General features: G+C 43.1%; 1 protein-coding gene across 1 annotated transcript in view; it reads left to right on the forward strand.

Moving 5' to 3' along the window:
• The window catches only part of FOXP1 (forkhead box P1), a 382,652-nt gene that overhangs the window by 345,920 nt on the left and 16,737 nt on the right, over window positions 1-19,995 (forward strand). Inside the window, exons 12-16 of the mRNA XM_039388350.1 lie at window positions 5,405-5,488; window positions 13,944-14,145; window positions 14,258-14,334; window positions 14,981-15,082; window positions 19,703-19,824. Of these exons, the coding sequence (XP_039244284.1) occupies window positions 5,405-5,488; window positions 13,944-14,145; window positions 14,258-14,334; window positions 14,981-15,082; window positions 19,703-19,824 (587 nt within the window). The remainder of the gene's footprint in view (window positions 1-5,404; window positions 5,489-13,943; window positions 14,146-14,257; window positions 14,335-14,980; window positions 15,083-19,702; window positions 19,825-19,995) is intronic.

A 19,995-nucleotide genomic window follows, 5' to 3' on the forward strand; every position in this document is an offset into this window, starting at 1 on the left:
TTTTCTGTCTCCCTGCACCTCGCTGCTCTGGCTGGGCAGCTGTGACAGTGTGTCTGTGTGTAGGCAAGAGGTTAGCAAAGAAGGGGAAATTAAAACAATGTTGTACATTATATAGTTACCAGCTATTGAAAAACCTATTTTGTATGCAAGACAGCAGTGTAGAGATATATGGAAAGCCTTGGGCTAAGTACAGAAGATAATTACATTTGGAATTTTACTGAGTTAAGTCATTTATAGCTTCAAATAGTTGGAGAGAAAAATCAGCAAAACCACACTTAAACTTCTTGTTGTTACTTTTCAAGATAAGCATTTTTAAAAAAATGCCTTTTATCTTCTTATCTTACAAATTACCCTTTTTCTTTCATAGATATTTCCTAAATTTTACTTTAAGGAACACTCTGGTCATGACACTCTTTCACTATTAGCTGAAGCAATATAAACTATTTTAATACAAGTTTTATAAAAATCAAACTACCAGTCATAAAATATCAGAGTCTTGCAGAAAATGTTATGAGAAATGGTCTGTTATTTTATCAAGTTTCTTGGGAATTAGGAAAAAAAAATAAAAATCTACAGTCTTCCTGGTAAACTGAGATATGAGATAATCTTTCACCAAGGTGCAGTAATATTGAGGCTGAAGGTAAATCTAGATTCTTCAGTAACAGTCAGCTTGAAAAGCATTAATCCTTCTCTCCCATAGCCACTGAGAATGGCTGTGCCTGGAACTACAGGTGGATGCCCTGTGTTAACAGTTGCACAGGACAGTGATATTTGGTTACCACCCCTCCATAAGCCCTTGACAATACTTCTGAAAGGTTTATCAGCAGTGCATTCCGCTAGTTGCTGTAAATGACTAAGAGTTACAGCTTCACACCCATTTGGTGCTGAGAATGCCTCTGAGCTTGGAGTCAGTGCAAGGGAAGGCAGCATAAGGTCCCCAAGACAAGACCATAATTTCAAAGGGGTAAGAGTGCCGAAAAGTTCTGGATTTGTTTTTGACAATCTGAGAACAGTAGGTAGAATGAGCTGGAGACCTAATTTAGAAGGGGATGGTGATAACAGAGACCATCTATGTATTGACCAGCAAGGACAGGTGGAGGAGGAGGGTGGTCCTACTTCTGAAATGTACCTGTAACTTCCCTGTTTCCCTTCTCCTTTCATCCCATGTACCAGTCCTGTGATAGTTTAAAAATACCCTACCTAAATACATTCAAGGGTTTGTCCTCCAGTACCCTAGTTTGTGTGGCTGTAACCTGGTTTTGCACAGAACCATAATAAAACCAAAAGTCTGGCCCAACAGTGGGGTGTTCAGTGACATGGTCTGAAGACCACTGACCTCACATAGTGGAGCATCACAAAGACGATGATGCTCCCCAAGCCCTGTGGAGGCTGAGTTGTTTGAGTTAGATACAGAAGGGAGTCATAGCCTCTCCCAGTGACCCACATGCTCAGCACTGGTGAGCAGCTGTGCCTTACAGTGGAGCTGTGAAGTATCACCTACTGTTCAGACTCCAGGACCATGGCAGGATCTACATACCACACCATTTCATGCATGTACAGCCCCATCAAAACAAATTCATTCCACCTGACAGGCACACTTCAGGTTTTGAGTGTGACGGACCCAAATGCAAACCTTTCCTTTTTTTCTTTATGCTCTTATTTATTTTATGCACAATAGTTTTATCAGTGTTACAGACAGAGTTAAGTGTAATATCTTTTAAAGAAAGTAATTTTGAATCAAAATTTTGGAAAGAAAGAGGTCAGATCTATTTTGTGTTTGATTGCAAATGCCCTTTGCAAAAATCTTGAAGTTGGGTCTCAGCATTTCCATCACAAACATACTTAAAAAATCACAGACAAGGTAGAGATCTTCTCATATTTCACTTTGTTTAAACCATCTTGACATGATCATTTGTTGCTATTATAAATAGTGAGAATTGGTCTGCTGGGTAAAACACAAACACAGGAACATATTCCTATCCCTAACTAGTTCTTAGCTGGAATAGAACATCCATTTTGCAGCACCACCTTTGAGTGGGAAAACATTTCAGGATAGCAACAAGGCTATGATAAGTTTAGAGAAATATCTTGCAATGGGACAAAATTAAGAAACTGGTAGGTAGAAGTAGGTAGAATGAACTGGAGACCTGGAGGCCATTTTCATTGCAGTGAAAACACTGCTTGGGCCTGCTTTCTTACAGCATCCATTGACACTCTTGGCAAGTGGATCCTAAACCTTTATAGTGCACAGCCTAACTAGGCGTGGAATGGGAGGGCTGTGTCTTGGCTGCCTCTTGCATCGCCCATGAGTGGCTTCCTTCTCCTTTGTCCTTGGTCTGTCCAAAATCCTGCTGCTGAAGTGCTCTCCCCTTTTGATGTTGCTGTGCTCCTGTTGAATGCCCTCATGCTCATTTTCCCATTTCTGCTTCTTGCCATTATTTTCCATCTGGTTTTCCTCCTGTGCAATTTCTCCATCATCTAAGTCTCTAATGCCTTTTCTCTGGTTCCTTGATCACCCTGTTGCCTTGAGCCCATTCTGGCCTGTGCTTTCTGTGCTTTCCTCTCCTAGCTTTCCTACTGGTGTAGTTTTAGGATTTAACCTCTCCAGGACAAGGTTTGTGTCTTGGCATCCAAGCTCACAAAGCTTATTACCTTGCTCTGGGTGTGTTTTCTGTTGAACCACAGTTGGGCACCTGCATCATGCTTGTACCCCCAGAGGTGAGGGAAACCTCACAAAACCAGGCTTATCATGGAGAACTGGGTGGCCATCTGAGAACTCCCACCATGCAGAACTTTCCAAATGGATACAGGAAAAAAGAAAGAGGCTTCAGATGGAACTATATTATTTTCCTCATACGCCCTGTACAGAGCAGATCCTTACATCCATGTCAGAACTGTCCTTGCCGAACAACACTATCAGTAGACCGAGAGCATTTTCCTACTTGTTGACTAATAATCCCCGTTTCTGGACCATCTGCATTCCAGTGGGTGCCACCAGTGAGAATTTGCTCCCACCAGTGGCCAGGCAAGCCCTCGTGGCTTCTTTAGTATGACCCCACTGACCAGAGAGGCTACTAGTGACACTCTAGTTTTATATCACTACTGCTTCCTGACCTAAGGGAAAAACAGTTTAAAGAAATTCTTCAGATTTTTTAACTTCTCTTCAGTGCTTTGAAACCGAGAGACCTCTATTTTTCATAATTTAAACTCCTGCCTAACTGGGTGAGTGTTTGAATTCCTAGACTATGACAAAATGCTAGCGTGTGTCTGCCTGAAATGTCGAGAGGATCTTTAATAACCTCCATCCACCAGTTTCGGCATTAAAAGCATTGCTGAGACGATGAGTGAAAACACTACAAACAAGGACCCCGGCGGTGGGGAGGGGGGTGCCCCTCTCCCCGCTCCCCCTCGCCGCGGGGGCCGCAGGAAGCGCGGCAGGGTGTGCCCTGTGCTGCCCGGGTGCCGTCCCCTCCTGCCGCCGTGCCGGGGCTGGCAGGAAGCTCTCAGGTGCCTGCCTTTTGTTTATTTTGGCTGTGAGATGTTGTTCTTCTGCAGTAGCCTGCGGACCAAAATTTAATGCACAGATGACCCCGCCAAGCAGCCCGTGTGCCCGGCGACTGCGAGGAATGAGGGGTTGCACAACAGAGCTGCACGGAGAGCACAACTATTTCTTGGCTTCACTTGTTTTGTGTGTGAAGCATGGCAGCTGAGGGGTGAGCCCTCTCCTTCCTCTGGAGAGGTCCTCGGAGGACTCTCAGAGGGAGAACTTTCTCTGCAGCGCTTCAGTAAGAGCCCATCACTGCCATTCGGCTCTCCTGTGAAGGGTCCAGCACAGATCTGGGATGAGATTGCAGGAGATCTGCCATAGGTGTCAGGTTTTCTCTCTTGCCTTTGAGGTTTTTGACCAAGAAAAGAGCAGCCATTTGAAAAGCCTGGTGATTTTTGCTTTTGCATTTCCAGAGCGTGCAGTGGTGACACCATTTTTTCCTTTATTTAATTCCTGTTTTGGAAACTCACGTGCTGAGTTTTATCCCATCGTGATGGCTTTCTGGCACTCTCAGAAACCCCTTGCCTTGAGAAGAGCAGGACAACCTTGACCATAAGGTTATGAATGGGGATTTATGACCAAGTCTCCTTTTATGTACACTTAGCCCAACTTTACTGCTACAAACAGATGACGATGATAAGGTGGGCAGGTTGTTTAAAGTTTTGCTGGAATGCAAGCACAGTTCTCCTTTTGGCACCAGGAATCTGGCTTGTCTAAAGAAAAAACTCAGCTCTGCAAAAATTGTCATTTGTAAGAACCCGATCCAAGTCCTGTTGGAAGCAGGAACCTTTGTGTTGGGCATGCAGATTAATAGCACTCCATTTTCATTAGTAGTATTCTTAATATCTTTCCGCTGTAGTTTTTTTGAAGAGCGGCTGGAAAAAGTTATATTCACACATTCAAAAAATTCCTTGTTTCCAAAAATAATGAAATTTAGTATCTGTCCAGTGCACTGAAATGCATTGGGAAGCTGACCTGGCTATGGATGCCTGCAGTGATCCCGAGACTCCAGCTGTGGCCTGGTGTGGATCTCAGCCATAAAATGCAAGAGACATCTAGACCAAGAGCTTTGCCCCAGCTCTTGGGCCTGAAGTGACCTATGAGAAAGGGCAAAAACATTGGTCTTGTGGCATTGGGTGCCCCAGGATGAGTGCTCTGGGGTGATTCCTGCTGCTTTCAGCCTTTTCCACCCCACTGCCCTCAGGATTATGCTAGAGGGATGCTGGCAGCTCCCAGAGCAGGACCTGCCACTCACTTGGGGTGCCCCTGCTGAGGTCCTAGCTTGGCTTCCCAGGGTGACCTGCCAAGGGCTCTGTCACCTTCTCGAGTAAAATCCAGGTGCTTTTGGAGCTGAGGCTGCCTGATGAGCCCCACAGAGCTGCCTCGTGTGGTTTAACCACCTCTGTCTGCACTTGCTGCATGTGCCACAAAGCCTGTAGATGACGTAAAGCCACAGCCCATCTGTGCTGCTTGTTCTCTGGTCTGAAAGGAGGAAAATGCATCCTGGAGCCACTGCCCTGCTTGCTTTCTGCTGCGCCTCCTGAGCTGGAGTGGGGCTGGTTAATAAACATGATTCACTGTTGTCTTTTAGCTGTCAGGGCTGGAGTGAAGCTCTTGGTGCCAGCAGGTCTAGCTCTTCTCACTCGAGGGCTAATGCATTTTGCTTTGGGAAATAGTGACACCCAGCACCGCACGTTAGCTTTACCTCACGAATAGGCCATATACAATTTCCAAACTACTCAGCAATAAAACTCTTCTGTCTCATGCCTCGGTGCCAGCTGTTTAATTAGGAATAAGCAGAGGCTGGGTTTTATTTGTGCGAGTAACGGAGGGTATTTTTTTTCTCTCTCCTTTCAGCTTGCAAAAGATAAAGAGCGCCTGCAAGCCATGATGACACACCTGCATGTGAAGTCAACTGAACCAAAAGCCACCCCTCAGCCCGTAAGTACAAACTCATGCCGAAAACAAAAAACAACCCTCACAACAGACCTCTCTTTCCTGTTCCCCACTGGAGTCTGGCCCACTCCAGAGCCGGGTGAGGAGAGGAGATGTGAAGTGCAGTTGACTTTTGTGATCCCTCTCTCTTCGGGGAGTTTCAAAGTCAATTTTTGTTCTAAAGCTGATGCACGGGGCCTTTTTCTGGCCTCATATACTAACCTGTGAGTCACTTTGCATCAGTCTGACTGGGATGAAATCTTAGGAAGTGTTAGGAAGGAGTTGTAATTAAATTATATTTAGTATATTTATTTTGCTTTCTCCCTGCACATTTTGATGATAATCACAGTTACCCAATATCAGGTTTTATACTGTTGAAATTGAGAAGTGAAACCTTCTCCACCTCAGATTGCACTTTGAAAAAGGGGAAGCAGGGGAAGTAAATGGCTTTGCAGCCCAAGAAAACTCCTGGATACCCTCAAACCCATGCAAACTCCCCATCTCCTTCCTTGGCTGAAATGACTCTTCTTCAGGTGTTGTTTTCTCCCAACCTCTTAATGCTGAAAATGTTCCTTGGAGCTTCCAATGATTATTCAAAATGGAGAGAGTGCTTTGCTTCTTGATTTTAAGATTTGTAAGATTTAAAGGTACACTGGCTTTATTTGATTTTGCTTTGAGTCATTGTGTGAAAATTAATTGAGCGTTGACAATCTATAGTTAGTACCAGCAATTTTAATCAATATGCAATGATGCAGCATAATGACAAAGTATTGGTTTATCTGTTTTGACTGATTTTTTTTTCTATAAATAAAGCAAACACACACCCATATATGTATGATTTATGGTGATAGAAATAAAAAGGAGTCAGACTATTAACCCAGCAAATATGGTAGCCTGCCAAGATGCAGTTGGTAGACAAAATTAATGTCTGAAACAGAACACATTACAGAGATAGAGAACATAAAATCATTAAACACTTTGCGCACACATTTTTACTAGAAAAGGATTTCTCAGTTTCCATGTAGTTGGAAATAAATGGTTGCAGAAGTGCATAGGGAGGCTACTAGACAGAAAATTGCAGGCTATTCAGCAACAGTGGAGCAGATGTCAAAGTCAACGGGAAATTTCCTTGCCTTTTTGGAGAGAGTTGAGTGGTACATATAAACCCTTCCATTTAAGCTGTAGAGATGTCTAAAATTGCCTGATCCAGTGGACACCAGCCCTCTAGAGTGGAATCTACTGACAGTGTCTATAAAAATAGCATTCTTCTAGTTCCTCACATCCATCTCAGCCCGAATGCAAATACTTCAGCGCATTGTTGGCAAAGTGCGTAGACCCAACAGAATGGGGCGGAGGTTTGGTTTCTATAGCTCTTACTGGATTAAAAATTAAAACAGCGGAATAATCTGGGAGTCTCAAAGCACTCTGCCTTGAGGCCTTTCATAACAGCGGTGCCCCTCAGGAGGAGGGATTACAAACCGAAGGGAGGAAATCGTCAGAAGGCGAGCGGGGTTTGGCAAAGGCAGCTCGTGACCGATGCGCGGCCGCGGAGGGCAGGAAGCTTTGGCGGGGCTTGTAGGCTACGGAGATACCAGGCGGTGTCGCCATGAAGATTAGTGTTAACAGCTAATAAACAGGGAAAAGCAGCGGAAAAAAAACCTTGAACGCAGGGGGAAAAGGGCTGTCTTGATTAGTGTTAAAAATGTTTTACATTCTGGAAAATTATAGCTTTGTTGGGGACCTCCTACTAAATTTATTTTTAACTGCTCTATTGAAAATTCTGTACCACTAGTCAACATTATCTCTCAGTTGCTCAGCACAGTGTTTCTTTATTAAAAGAAATAGGCATGAATATTTTTGACTGAAAAATTAATAGCTTTTGAATTCATACACAGCAGGTTTTCTTTTGCAAAGAAGTCCAATATCGCTGCACAGCACTTCTATAACCATTTATTTAGAGTCCAAGTCAAACCTTTGACAGCTAGAGCAGTGTTACAAGCCAACATAAAGAACTCCAAGATGTAAACCAACAATAGGCAGTCTGTGTGAGGTTTGCCATTGTCAAATACATAGATTGTTTGGATTAGTTTATGTAAATGTACTGTTGTATTACCCTTTGGAAAAAAAAAGATCACATTTGTGTATGAAAAGTGGTTTCGTTCACAGGCAGCATTATAAATTCCTTATCCTTTAACTTACATGTTAGAAGTAAAAATTGGTGCCTGACAGGCCTATATTGTGTGGCACTCTGTTGTTGGATTGAAACTGCCTTCTTTTCATTTATTGAAATATAGAAAAATTTATTATAGATACCATCTGATAAATCAGAAATTATTAAAATATGTATAGGTGAAGCATTTGAAAATTAATTATAAAATGTAGAAGTATAGTGTTTTGCATAAATTGTGCTTTCCTAGTGAAAAAAATACACAGGCATTGCATAGACTCTGTTAGACCCTCATCCTTTTAACTCAGTGGGATAGGACTTTGGTAAAAAGATCTGATGACCATTATTGCACTGCAAAGTAGTCTTTACATCCAGTAATTAATTTTTTTTCTGCCAACATAACTAATGCAAGGTGTATGTTAGAACTAATATATTACGGTGCTTTGGTGATTTTAAAGGAAAAGGCGACTGTGAATCCAAACATAGCAGTGAATTGGGATTTAAAATTACAGCCTTTTCATGACTGAGGAAATGTTTTTATTCTACTTAAAGGATCTTAATGCTTGTTTTAAACTATTTTGCTACTGGCAAGTTATATGGGTGTCTGTGTTAACCACGTGCCTTGTGTAATTCACACTGACCAGTGGTACCATATTTGCCTTTTGGGCTCTGGGCAGTAGCTGAGTGGGTGGTGTTGGACCAGTTGGACCACAGCCAAGTTCTTGATGGTTGTGCATCAGTTCAAAACCCAACCCAGCTTTGGGTAAGGGTTGCTTGTCTGGTTTAGCCATGTCCATCCATCTCATACCCACCTTTGGGTGGCTTTGTTGCAGTAATACTGAGCTTAAGGGTGGTGGAGTGGCCCCTGCATTTTAACCCATCCAGATATCTGTTCATTAAAGTTCTCTAGACCTACTGAAGCTGATGAGATTCAAGCACCTTCCTATGTAGTGTGGTGGTAGATGGCCCACATCCCTGGCAGATGGGTACCTGGGCGGGGAGGTCGCTGTCCGTGCCTGGTGTACTGCTCCGAAGGGGCTTCTGGGCAGGGAGGAGGGGGTGTGGAGGAAGAACACTCCAGGAGCTGGGGCAGTGCTCAAGACGACCTTTAAAGATGCCCAGCTTTATAATGAAAATGCTCAATGGCAGCACTTTTAAAAAAAATTGAGGAATCTCACAACTTAACACTCAGGGCAGGCAAAGTTGTTCCTCTTTGTGCTACACGTGTTGTTTTGGTGGGACTAAAGGCCTGACTGTAGTGAGAACAAAGCTGTCTGAGACAGAGTATGCTGTGACGTGTTCCGGTGAGGTGAATTTTTTTCAAGGTAAAAAAACCAAAACCACAACACAAAAGCCGGAACAACAATTTCTCAAGAACTGTCACCCTGCTTTTGCTATTAAGAAACCTTCCCCGACATACTCTTTTCATCGGTGTTAGCCATCAGCATAATAGGTTCAAATGGAAATGTGCTTTCTTTTGGGAGGATTAACTTATGTTGAAGTTCATAGGAAGGGAGGGAGAAGGAAAAAGCATCAACCAACAAGTAATTCTTCATACTAGGTGTTATAACCATCTTTTAAAAATAGAAAACTTTTAAAGACACTTTGGCACTTTAAATAAGATGCACTGCTAGATATCCCTTCTTTAATGTACCTTTTTTTCCCTTTAACCATAGCAGTTATGATTGTTTTGAAATACTGTTTTTAGCAACTGTAATAACAAAGCATTAAAAAAAAAAGAGTCTTTTAACTGTTGAGGTAATGACTGAGCATTTTAGCTGCTGTAGCCGTACTTTATAGTTTGAAAAAATAACGATACGCAGCAATAAAGAGAGATTCTCAAGCACAACAAAAGCTGTTTTTATATACTGGTTTTCATTAAGTCTCACTCCTCAGCTTCAGTTTCCTTAGTATTTCTGCCAATAACAACACCTGCTAAGTGATTGCTGCCTGCCAGGCTCTGCATCCAATACACTAATGTGTCCAGGCTGAAACAGGGAGAGGAAGACACAGCATTGAACTAAGTTTTAGACCGAGTGTTCACTTTCTCTCTCGCCCTCGGTGTTAAGAAAATGAGTTTCTGCTCCAGAGTATTTCAGTCCCAGGAACTCAGTGCAGATAAATCCTCAGCCCCAGTTGGGCCCAGAGCAGCAGCTTCCATCACAGACGAGTCACTGCCCTGCAGCAGTGGGTATGGCCCCACCGTGACACTTAGAAAACATATATATATATATTTCTTCTTTTAAAAGAGTTTCAGGGCTATTTTTATGTGCAGCCACTATTGTCATGTAAAATGTTTACACCAAAAAAAAAATCAGACTTAGTCCTAGTGGGAGAGCCACTTACTGGAAATCTGTTTTACAGGGTGAAGGAAAGGGTTGCTTCTCTGCCTTGTTTATACCTAAAGAAAAAAGAAAATGACTCAGTTTTCACCTTTAATAGGAAGACATGACTGTTTCTTGAAAGGGAAGGTTAATAATAAAATCCTAAGCAGGATATTGAACGCTGAAACAATTACTGCATTTATGATGAAGTCAAAACAGTATGAGGAAATATTCTCAAAAACCAAAACTGAACGAAGGAACCAACAAGGTTCAGTGATTAAATTTGCAGAATTTTAGGACCTGAAACTGTTGTGGGCCTTGGTGGGTTTTCCGTTGTTTTTTTTCCTTCTTATTTTTGGTTGGATTTTTTTTGAAGGCTGGAAGAAATCTTCCCTTCCCCCCATCCCCAGTACAAACATTACAAAAACATTTAACTCCTTGGTGCAAGGGTGTACTCAGAGAGCACCCACGTTGTGTCTTGCTGCAGTGCAAGAGCACTTGAATGTTGAAGTTCTCACTCTGTGACTCGGGCTCCCTTCCCTCTGCCAGCAGCGATACCTCATCCAAAAATTACGGTATGTGGGAAACAGGCTGTGTACAAAATACCAACTCGAACAACTTTTCTAATCATAGTAACTTGTTTTTAAATAGCAAATGCAAACAGGGAGAAACCGTGTCGAGTTTCCATCAGGAAAAGAAACCCTCCCAGCCCAGTCCCTCCCTGATCTTTGCCCTGCACAGTCATCCATGGCCGTTTCCACGTTTCTAATTGACGCCAATATTAAGATGTAATAGTTTACCATTCAGATTAATAATTCAAGATGGCAACAAAACCAACACCATTCATAATTTGTTATTCTGCTCTAATTCACAACCGATTTTTCAGCCTTGGCGCTATCGATGCAACAAAGAAAGCAGCAGTGAAGGCTGCGGAGGGAGCGCAGCCCTCTCCTCCCTTACCCTGGCTCGGGTTTGGGGAACCCAGCTGGAAGAGGAGCATGTCATCAAATAAAACACGGAAAAAGGAAAAACTTTGCTAGCAATGGACAAGGTCGTGTTTCATTAACTTGTTGGTTCAGGCTCACAAATGGTCGTCGGAGGTGAAACGCGGCAGACTCGCTGCGTTCCAGCTTTTTGTTCTCTCTTTCCTCACAGACTGCAGTCATGTTTAATTTGGAAACTGGGCTCCTTTGGCAAATTAGCAATTAGAACAATTTTGTGGGAATATGTATATGTGTCATTAGGTTTCCTGCAAATTAATAGCGAGAGCAGAGGTCAGGCAGAAATTTTCCACTTGACTGCAGCTCCTCTGTTGAGATTTGGCACTTTGTTTTGGAACGGCCACAGCTGCTCAAAGCCACAGTCTTCCTTTAGGAACTGTCTTTTAATTAGTTTACCTCATAGCCATTATTACAAATATTACTACCTCCCCTCCTTGAAATAAAATTACTGTTTCTACAAAATATTCCGGTGACATCTTGCACCACTGCACATTGATGGTGGGGTCACTTGGATGCAGCGTTTAATCATTAGATCACCTCCATAAGCATCTCCTAATTAGAGTCCTTACAATACAATTTTATCTGGTAATTAGCTGAGATTGGCTGCTTCCTCTGTAGCTTATTAGTGGCAGCCCAGCAGTGGGTGTGAATCACAGTGTCATTTGTCAAGCCTGTTAAAGCCCCCCCCCTTTGCTCGTCCTCTTCTCTGTTTATTCCTCGTCGCTACCTACGCTGAAAAGCCTAAAGAAATTTAACTTGATTCAGATTCTTTAAGCAGGGAACACTGACCTTTGTGGATCCTTTCTCACAGTTCCCTAGTAGAAACAGATTAAATGTTAAGTTTTTACATGCTGAAAAAGGAAGGGGACTCTTTTGAAATGGAGTAGTTGGAGCCGTAATGATGAAGCAGGAGCAGTGATCTTTCCAACAGGAGGGCCCGGCTGCTGAGCCTGCGCTGAGAAGGGCACTTAAAATTGATGCAGATTTCCTCGCAGTTATTGGACTGTTAAAATGTCCATTTAGAAACTGAGATAAAATACAGTAGATTTAATTTCATGGTGAGACCTGTCAGTTGCACTATTATTATCATCACTGGTCCTTTTATCATATGTAATAGATGGATAGATGGATAACAGGGAGACATTACTATCTATATGTCCCTAATCAGTGTCCTTAAATCATGCCAGTCAATGAGCGGACTGGGCAGCATGTGGTGGCAGTGCCTGGCACCATGAGGTTTTAAACAGGTGAGCTCAGCTCCAGGCTGCAGGTAGTGGTTCAGACCAGAATAGGACTCTGGGAAATCGATACCTGTATTTAACCACCATCATCCCTCTCTGGCTTCACACTCTGTGGCTTTGCCACAAAGTGTTAAATATTTCCCACTGGAAGGCGAGTTGTTTGTAAGCACCTGCACAGAAAGGTGAATGTTTGCAGGTCTGCTGCTCACCACCTCCCGCCCTTGGAGCACCATTGCAGCCCTGTGGCACCAGCCTGTGCTGGGTGTTTGTGTCCAGGGCTTCCCTCAGCTCACTCCTTCTCACCATCGGGAGGGAAAAGCAATCACAATTTATATTCCCTCGGTTGCACCCTTTCTGTGGGTGATGGGCTTTTTGCGTTGGTATCCTCTCTGTAATGCTACAGCTCTTTATTTTCCACTACCTTTGTTTTGGATAAATCCTATTATTTTTATAAAGAAACGTTATTTGTGGCTATTAACTTGTATGAGGGCTGCTAATAGGAGTTTTCTTATCTGGGTACTTTCATACGAGGAAAATTAATACAGTGCCTTATGGATAAACATGAGATATTTGGGGGCATAGCTGCATCGTGTGCCTTGCCTTCATCTCTGAAGGTTTAATGTCCTGCAAAAGAGGAATTTTAATCACGAACAAAAGTTGTAAAATTCTGGCCTTGTTAAATTCAGTAGGAATTTTGCTACCAACTTCAATGAGGTCAGGATTTCACCAATATTATTTGCAAAACTGCCTAAGGGAAGGAAATGTGAAAGTAGTCAAAGAGCTCTTTTCTCAGTCTTCTTCTCTGATGTTGTAGTTAAGGGATAGGATTGTTTGTTTAAAATACTTCAGCAGGAGTAACCTATTGAGACTGAGCGTCGTCTTTCAAAGGACGTTGTAGGGCAAAAAGAAAGGGTCGGGGAGGAATGTGGATGCTGGTTATATAAATAGGGTTGTGTATCGAAAACACTCTGGTTGGAGCTGGGTTTGATACCAAATCCTGGGGGCAGGTGTGTTTTGCAGCCTGCTGGGGCACGGTGCCACATGAGTGGGGCTGGGCTTCGTGCAGGTAATGCTGATGCCTTCCGTCCTAGGAGGAAAAGAAAGAGTGGTGCCACTTGTGCTGGGCTGAACACTCACAGTATTTCATGCACTGTGATTAATTAAATTATTCCAGTGTTAACCTACTCTGGGCTTTGCTTTTAAAATGGATGAACAGAGAGGAGGAAAAAAAAAAAAAGAAAAGCCCAAATGCTGAAGAGAGATATTGCATTTCTCCCTAGCACGTCCCTAGGAAAGTCTTGCCTTTTATTTTAAGCCTTATGCCTTCAATGAAATATCCAAGAAGACTGATTAGAAGCCATGCATAATGATGGAATGGAAATCAGAGAGGTGTGGGGTTTAGACTGTGAAACAATGAAACTTGAAGTAAAATATTAAAACGATTATGTACTGTGCGAGATCTTACTTTAAGGTTTAGATAAAAATTCATGATTTGTACTTCTGGCAGCAAGCTACATTGTTCTGTTTTTTAAACCTATTCGGAAATGTATATATTTATTTCCCTTTGGTGTCTCCTAAAGGAGATGTTAGAGCAGCACTTTGTGCCGAGCGCTCGGGCTGTGGGGTCTGCTCCGAACTGAGGGACACTCCACGTGAAGAATTTTCTCCGCAGCCCTTAATTATCCGGAAGCGCTGTTTGTAACGAAACCCTCGTCCTTCCCTCCGCAGCTGAATCTGGTATCGAGCGTCACGCTTTCCAAGACCGCGTCCGAGGCGTCTCCGCAGAGCTTACCTCATACTCCCACCACCCCGACTGCGCCCATCACTCCCGTCACGCAGGGACCGTCAGTCATCACTACCACGAGCATGCACAACGTCGGACCCATCCGGAGGCGGTACTCGGATAAATACAACGTCCCCATTTCTTCAGGTAAGGGGGTTCCGGTGGCACAGCCCCCCGTGTGATGGGGGCACTTGCTGTTGCCCGTGGCCCGGTGGCACCAGTCTGTGATGATAACAGAACAACTGCTCTTATTTAGCAGATATTGCCCAGAACCAAGAATTTTATAAGAACGCAGAAGTTAGACCACCATTCACGTATGCATCTTTAATTAGACAGGTAAGCTGAGCCAAACACACGCGTTCGGATTAGGAAAAAAAATGCCTCCCTATATGTGCACACTCTGGATTAAATAGATTTTCAAACCTTTGGTGTGTAAGCATGCTCAAATGCTCAAACCTTTACTATAAGGGTTTTTAGAACTGCAATATATAACATAATTGCTTTTGATTAAGTATTACAATACGATGTGATTATTAGGAAATTCATTTCACACAACAGTGAAAATGAGCCTGTTTAAAGATGGCAAGTCAATTATCACAAGCTACAGTAATCTCTGATCCCTAGAATTAATCTGAGCTCTAAATAATTACTGAGCTTTAATCAGCTAGTGAAATGTTTTGCATTTCTCTTTGATTCTGCTTTATGAATGACTAATAAATTAATATTTCTGTAAGGAAACAGAAATAAAAACTCAAAACAATTAGATAATTCCATTTTGAATTTTGCCATTGAACTGTTAAATACAGCCATTAATCTTAGTTCATATTGTGAAAACCCTCCTTCGGATTTTTTTTGCTCCAGATCTCTTCTTTTTCATTCTTTCTTCCTTTTCTTCCCTTTTTGTGTGGGATGAAGTAAAACTGTGAGTGTATTTTGTACTGGCGTGCTCGTAACTGATCTTGCAATCGCTTTGCTTCACAAGGCCATCCTGGAATCTCCCGAAAAACAGCTAACACTAAATGAAATCTACAACTGGTTCACGCGAATGTTCGCTTACTTCCGACGCAACGCGGCGACGTGGAAGGTAAGCCCGAGCCCGCCTCTGCCTCTTGCCTTTGCTGTCTGCCACGTACAGAACAGGCACTGCTGATGACATAACAAATTGTACCGACATGTGGACATGAAAATTTAGATCGGCAGTTTTGACACTCGCTGGGTGCCTTATCTGCAGGAACAATTCGATATTTGGCAGAAAAATTCTTCTGCCTTTGAAAACCACTAATTGAATCCCCATTATTGGCTTTTATGTTCTGTGATTATGCCACGAGTTCCTCTGTGTGGTTGCTACGAGCAGGGAAACTCAAGCCCTTCAGCTGGAACGTATTAGAAAAGGGGAAAAAAAAAGGTAAAAAAAAAAGTTCTTGTGTCAGTAGAAGATATACTGTTTGTCTTTTTAGTTATGCAGGCTGTAATCACAACAACCACTTCTTTTCCCTAGGATCTATAGATCAGTGGATTTCTTTCCTCAGTCAGTTGACTCATAACTACATATACAGCTCTGTTACAACCGTCCTCTCTGTTTTTTTTTAATTATACAGCAGAAGCTTATTGAATGTAATATGCAAGAAGCAAACTCCACAATAAGAAATGTCTTTAGCAGAAATAAACTTGGGTTTTGGCACTTCAGTTTCTTTCCATCACTACCACAGATATTGTTAGGTAAAAGGTTTGGGGAGTTAATTTTATATTTTGGAGGGACCACTCTTTCCCTTATATATAGCACTTTAATATCCACATTGGCTTCTGAATCCAGTGCAATTACTAATGAATGAATCAAATAACAGGATCTTGCATCACTGTAAAACTTGCACCCTGGTACTTGGACCCCTCTTAATCTAGACAGCTCTCTTCCTCTCAGACAACTTCAAATGACCAGGTAGGATGAATAGGTCCCATACATGCTGTCCCATCAGCTCTTTCTGTTTTCCCTGTCTCAGCCTGCATTTAGGATTAATTTCTTCAGAGGATGGAGCTAAAAATGGTCCTTGGAAGTTAGCTTGGTTTTTAGTGGCATGGTTTGCTTTTAATTCAGATCCCAGCTCAATTTTGTACATATTCAAACTTGGTCTAGAAGCTCTTAAGTTCAGGAAAAGTTTCTGTGATTGCTGCTTTGATTCTTCCCTGCAGTTGGAAAACATGAGCAGTGTTTCACTTTGCAGCTTCCTTACTATCCAGAAAGGAAATTAACTTTCCCTGATTTAAGATCCTTTTAGACCTGCCTGTCTTTTGCTGCTGGAGTGGTTCCAGTAGGACTTTCAGCAGCTGCAGGTGTGGGTGCTAAAGTAAAAATCCTATTTAGTTCCAGCAGCAAAGGGAAGTGGAGGGAGGAGTGGAAGAAGGCAGCAGGCAGCCCTGGCTGTATCTCCTGTGAGGCTAGTTTTTGGGAATTAGCTTTTTGCATCCCATAAAATCCAGTCCCAGAAGCCACATGCAGATAGAGAAGAGGAGCAAAGAGGCTGAGCTACAGATCCTCGGGCTTGCAGAAGGGCAGGGTGTGTCCTGGGGAGATCCCTCCTTGGACACCTTGACTTTCTGCAGGTGTCCAGGTCCTGTTTCCCGTAATGGGGAAAAGGAAAGCTTCACCCCAGATCCCGCAGCACCAGCAAAATTGACAACTGTTAGGAGTAATGCAGGTTTTTGTGCTGGAGACTGCTCAGATTTCTGCCAGCCTTCAGGAACAGCAGGGATGAAAATGCAGCCCTGGATTGGCATGATGGGAAGCCCACGGGGCGCAGAACGAGCACAAGGGGCTAATTGCAGAATCAGAATAATTTGAATATATATGTGCTGATTTGCGCTCACCTTCAGCTAATGCTTAGGGGGCGTTTGGGTCAGTGTTCCCCAAGTTTAGGGTCAGGGTTTGGTGAGGGAAGGCTTCCCTGAGCCCTATTTCAAAAACACAGAAGAGTGCAGGAATAAAGACCTTTAAAAAATGAACCTCTTTCCCAAAATGCAGTACGGCAGAGCCTGAGCAGTTATTAAAATAACAAACCCTTTCATTTACTACATTCAAGCATGTTCAGGGTAATTTTTCTGCAAAAGTGGCTTGCATACAAATATTTTTAACAAGGTAAATATATAATCTTACAATAATAGCTCCTAATTTTTCTGTTAAGCTGATTGCTGGGGGAGCACTGTGAACTGGTTCTGACAGGTCAGAGGCAATGTCTGTTTGCTTTTATTTTTTGGAGTAATTTGCTGGCACTGAGTCACAGCCATGAGGCACAGGCTGCAGGTGTGGCTCCAACACGTTGGGGTATTGTTCAAATAAAACTGTTAGATAGCAAATATCCAGAGGCAGGGGAAACACAACAATTTCTTTCTGGCATGAATTCCTTAAATAAGGGATCACATGGAAAATAGGAAGTGAGGGCAACACTTCGTGGATGTCTTGTAAACACTCGACTTGTCTGTTTCAACATATCAAGAGCCCGATCCTGCAGCCTTAACCATCAGTTGCACATGGACTTCAAGAGAACAAGAACAGACTGTAAAGTATTTCTCCAACATTAAATTCATTTAAAGGAGAACACAAATATTTCTGCTCAACCCTGTATTTAGAGACTATTTACAAACTCCAAGGACTCCCTTCGCTGAGCTTTACTGTGTGTGTTTGATCAACTGCTGTATGAACCACAAGATCAGTTTTCACTGGGGGAAATAGTGTTATTATTCTTACATTTTGCTCCAGACTTGACAGTGTTCCCATTTTCACAGGAAACTGCCTGAGTTACCCAGATGTGGGCCAGCAGCCCTGTGTCGGGTTGCACTAGTGCGGCACCCACCAGCAGTTGCTGAGCTGGCTGATTTTAGCTCGTAAGGTGTGGGGCGTTTACATGTTTTTTCTCCACCTCAGAATCAGAGATTTTGCCAAAAATGTCAACAGTAGTGAAATCTGGAAGAGGTGGGAGGGAAAAAAAAATATCATTAAAAAATAAGAACAGAAGAAAGTAAGAGCAGAAGGAAGCAGCCCTGATGGACAGGTTGATTTTCTGCTAGATTTTCTGCCTTGCTGAGAGGAAAAGCATATTCAAGGTTTATTTTTCCACCAGTTCAGAAGCAGATCAGTGTGGAAAAGCCGGACTGCCTGGATTGGGCACCTACAACCAGAGGAGATGCACTCAAACATCTGCTGAACAAAGGCAGTTCAAAACCCAAATCTTCCACCCGTATTGGGGTGGAAGTGTGAAGACTGCATTTGCCATGGCAGGGAATTGGAGGAGAAGAAGACTCTTTGCCTTCCCCTCCCAGCACACACACCACCGCCTCCTAATTTCCATGACAAATGCTCTGTGCATACCCTTTGTTTGCACAGTGATTTAGACATTCATGATTAGAGCTGCCTTTCACCATCCAGTCCCCATGTTCATGAAAAAAAGGATGATGATGATGTCGGAAGGAAAAAAATTGTCGTCTCCTGGTTTCCTAGACCCAGGCCATGTGTTTGGCTGGCTTTATGCCTGCTAACGAGTCAACCAGATTGACTGAATCAATGGTGCCAGTGAGAATGGAGTTTGTTCGCCTGCAGATTTTCCACAAATGGCTTCTTCTGTTTTCCTGGTTTCCCAAGCAGTACTGGGGACAAGCTCCATGTACAAATTCCATGAACAATGGCTTTGTAGAATCATAGAGTCATTTAGGTGGAAAAAATCCTTTAAGATCATCAAGTCCAACCACTGCAGTAGGGTATTTGCTCAGAAAACTCCTGAAGCAGGGAAGGAGCATGGCACTCAATTTGAGGAGTAACAAGGCTCTCATCGCCGTCTCAGAGGGAGCAGGGATGGAAAAGCCAGCAGCCTGCAGTGACATACTGAGGTGTCTCATTGTGTCCAGCCTCAGCATGTCGAAGGGGTTGGCTGGGCTCATCCTTCCTGATGCAGGACAGACGTCCAGGCATCGGATGCCATGAGCGTGGGTCCCTCTGCATGATGAACTGTGGGGATATTATCACTTTGTTTCGGAGAGCCCTCCTCATGTTTTCACTTGGCAGAGGCTCAGATCAGTCACTACAGTAGTCTGCCAGAAATAGGAGCCAACTTCCATATAAGAGCAAGCCGTGGAGGCAGGAGTCGGTGCCGGCCGGACGGTGGGGTGCTGCCGAGGCCCTGGTCTGTGCCGTGGGTGTGGAGGGAGGTTCAGCACCTGATTCACATTAGCCCAGCTGTGGGAAACCGCAGCAACACCCGCTCCAGTGCCTCGCTGCTAAATCCAGCCGTCTGTACTTACATGAAATCCTTTCTGTTCTTTCTAACTGCTTTCTTTTCCAGGAAGGGAGAAAATTCTCTTTGCAGAGCGTATATATTTGTTTTGAAAACGTCTAAGCAATGTTCCTCTTGTGTTGTGTATGAAATGTGCTGTATTCTACAATGTGCATGCTTAAAATGATGGCTGTTCTCAGTCACACTGGGGATAATTGATAAGAATAACTTGAATTTTTAATCTTGGGTTTAAGCTTTCGTATTTATTTTGTCTTTGCAAAATAAGATGTAAAGAGATGGGGAAAGCGAGCGGGTGCGGGGAGGGGAAAGGGGCTTAACATTGCAAAATGAGAACTGTCAAGCTGACTGTGCTGCTGTTCTTGGACAATGATGAGCATTTTCTCATAGAAGGTTTTTGAATGTTTTCTCTTTTATACTTGCTGCAGAATGCAGTGCGTCATAATCTTAGTCTTCACAAGTGTTTTGTGCGAGTAGAAAACGTTAAAGGGGCAGTATGGACAGTGGATGAACTAGAGTTCCAAAAACGAAGGCCACAAAAGATCAGTGGGTATGTCCACCATGTTTGAACTTCTTAGCCTAGCTCGGATCATGCTTACAGTTTAACGTAGAGGCTTTTGGCTGCTAGCTGGTGTTAGACCAACCACAGGTGGTTTCGCATTGTCTCAGTTAAGGGAAACCAAGACAAACATCTCATCACTACTGTTTGTATGCCCACCAG

The sequence above is a fragment of the Pipra filicauda genome, unplaced genomic scaffold (genome assembly GCF_003945595.2).
Source record: "Pipra filicauda isolate LSUMZ 115617 unplaced genomic scaffold, ASM394559v2 scaffold63_size3267554_pilon, whole genome shotgun sequence".
NCBI lineage: Eukaryota > Metazoa > Chordata > Aves > Passeriformes > Pipridae > Pipra > Pipra filicauda.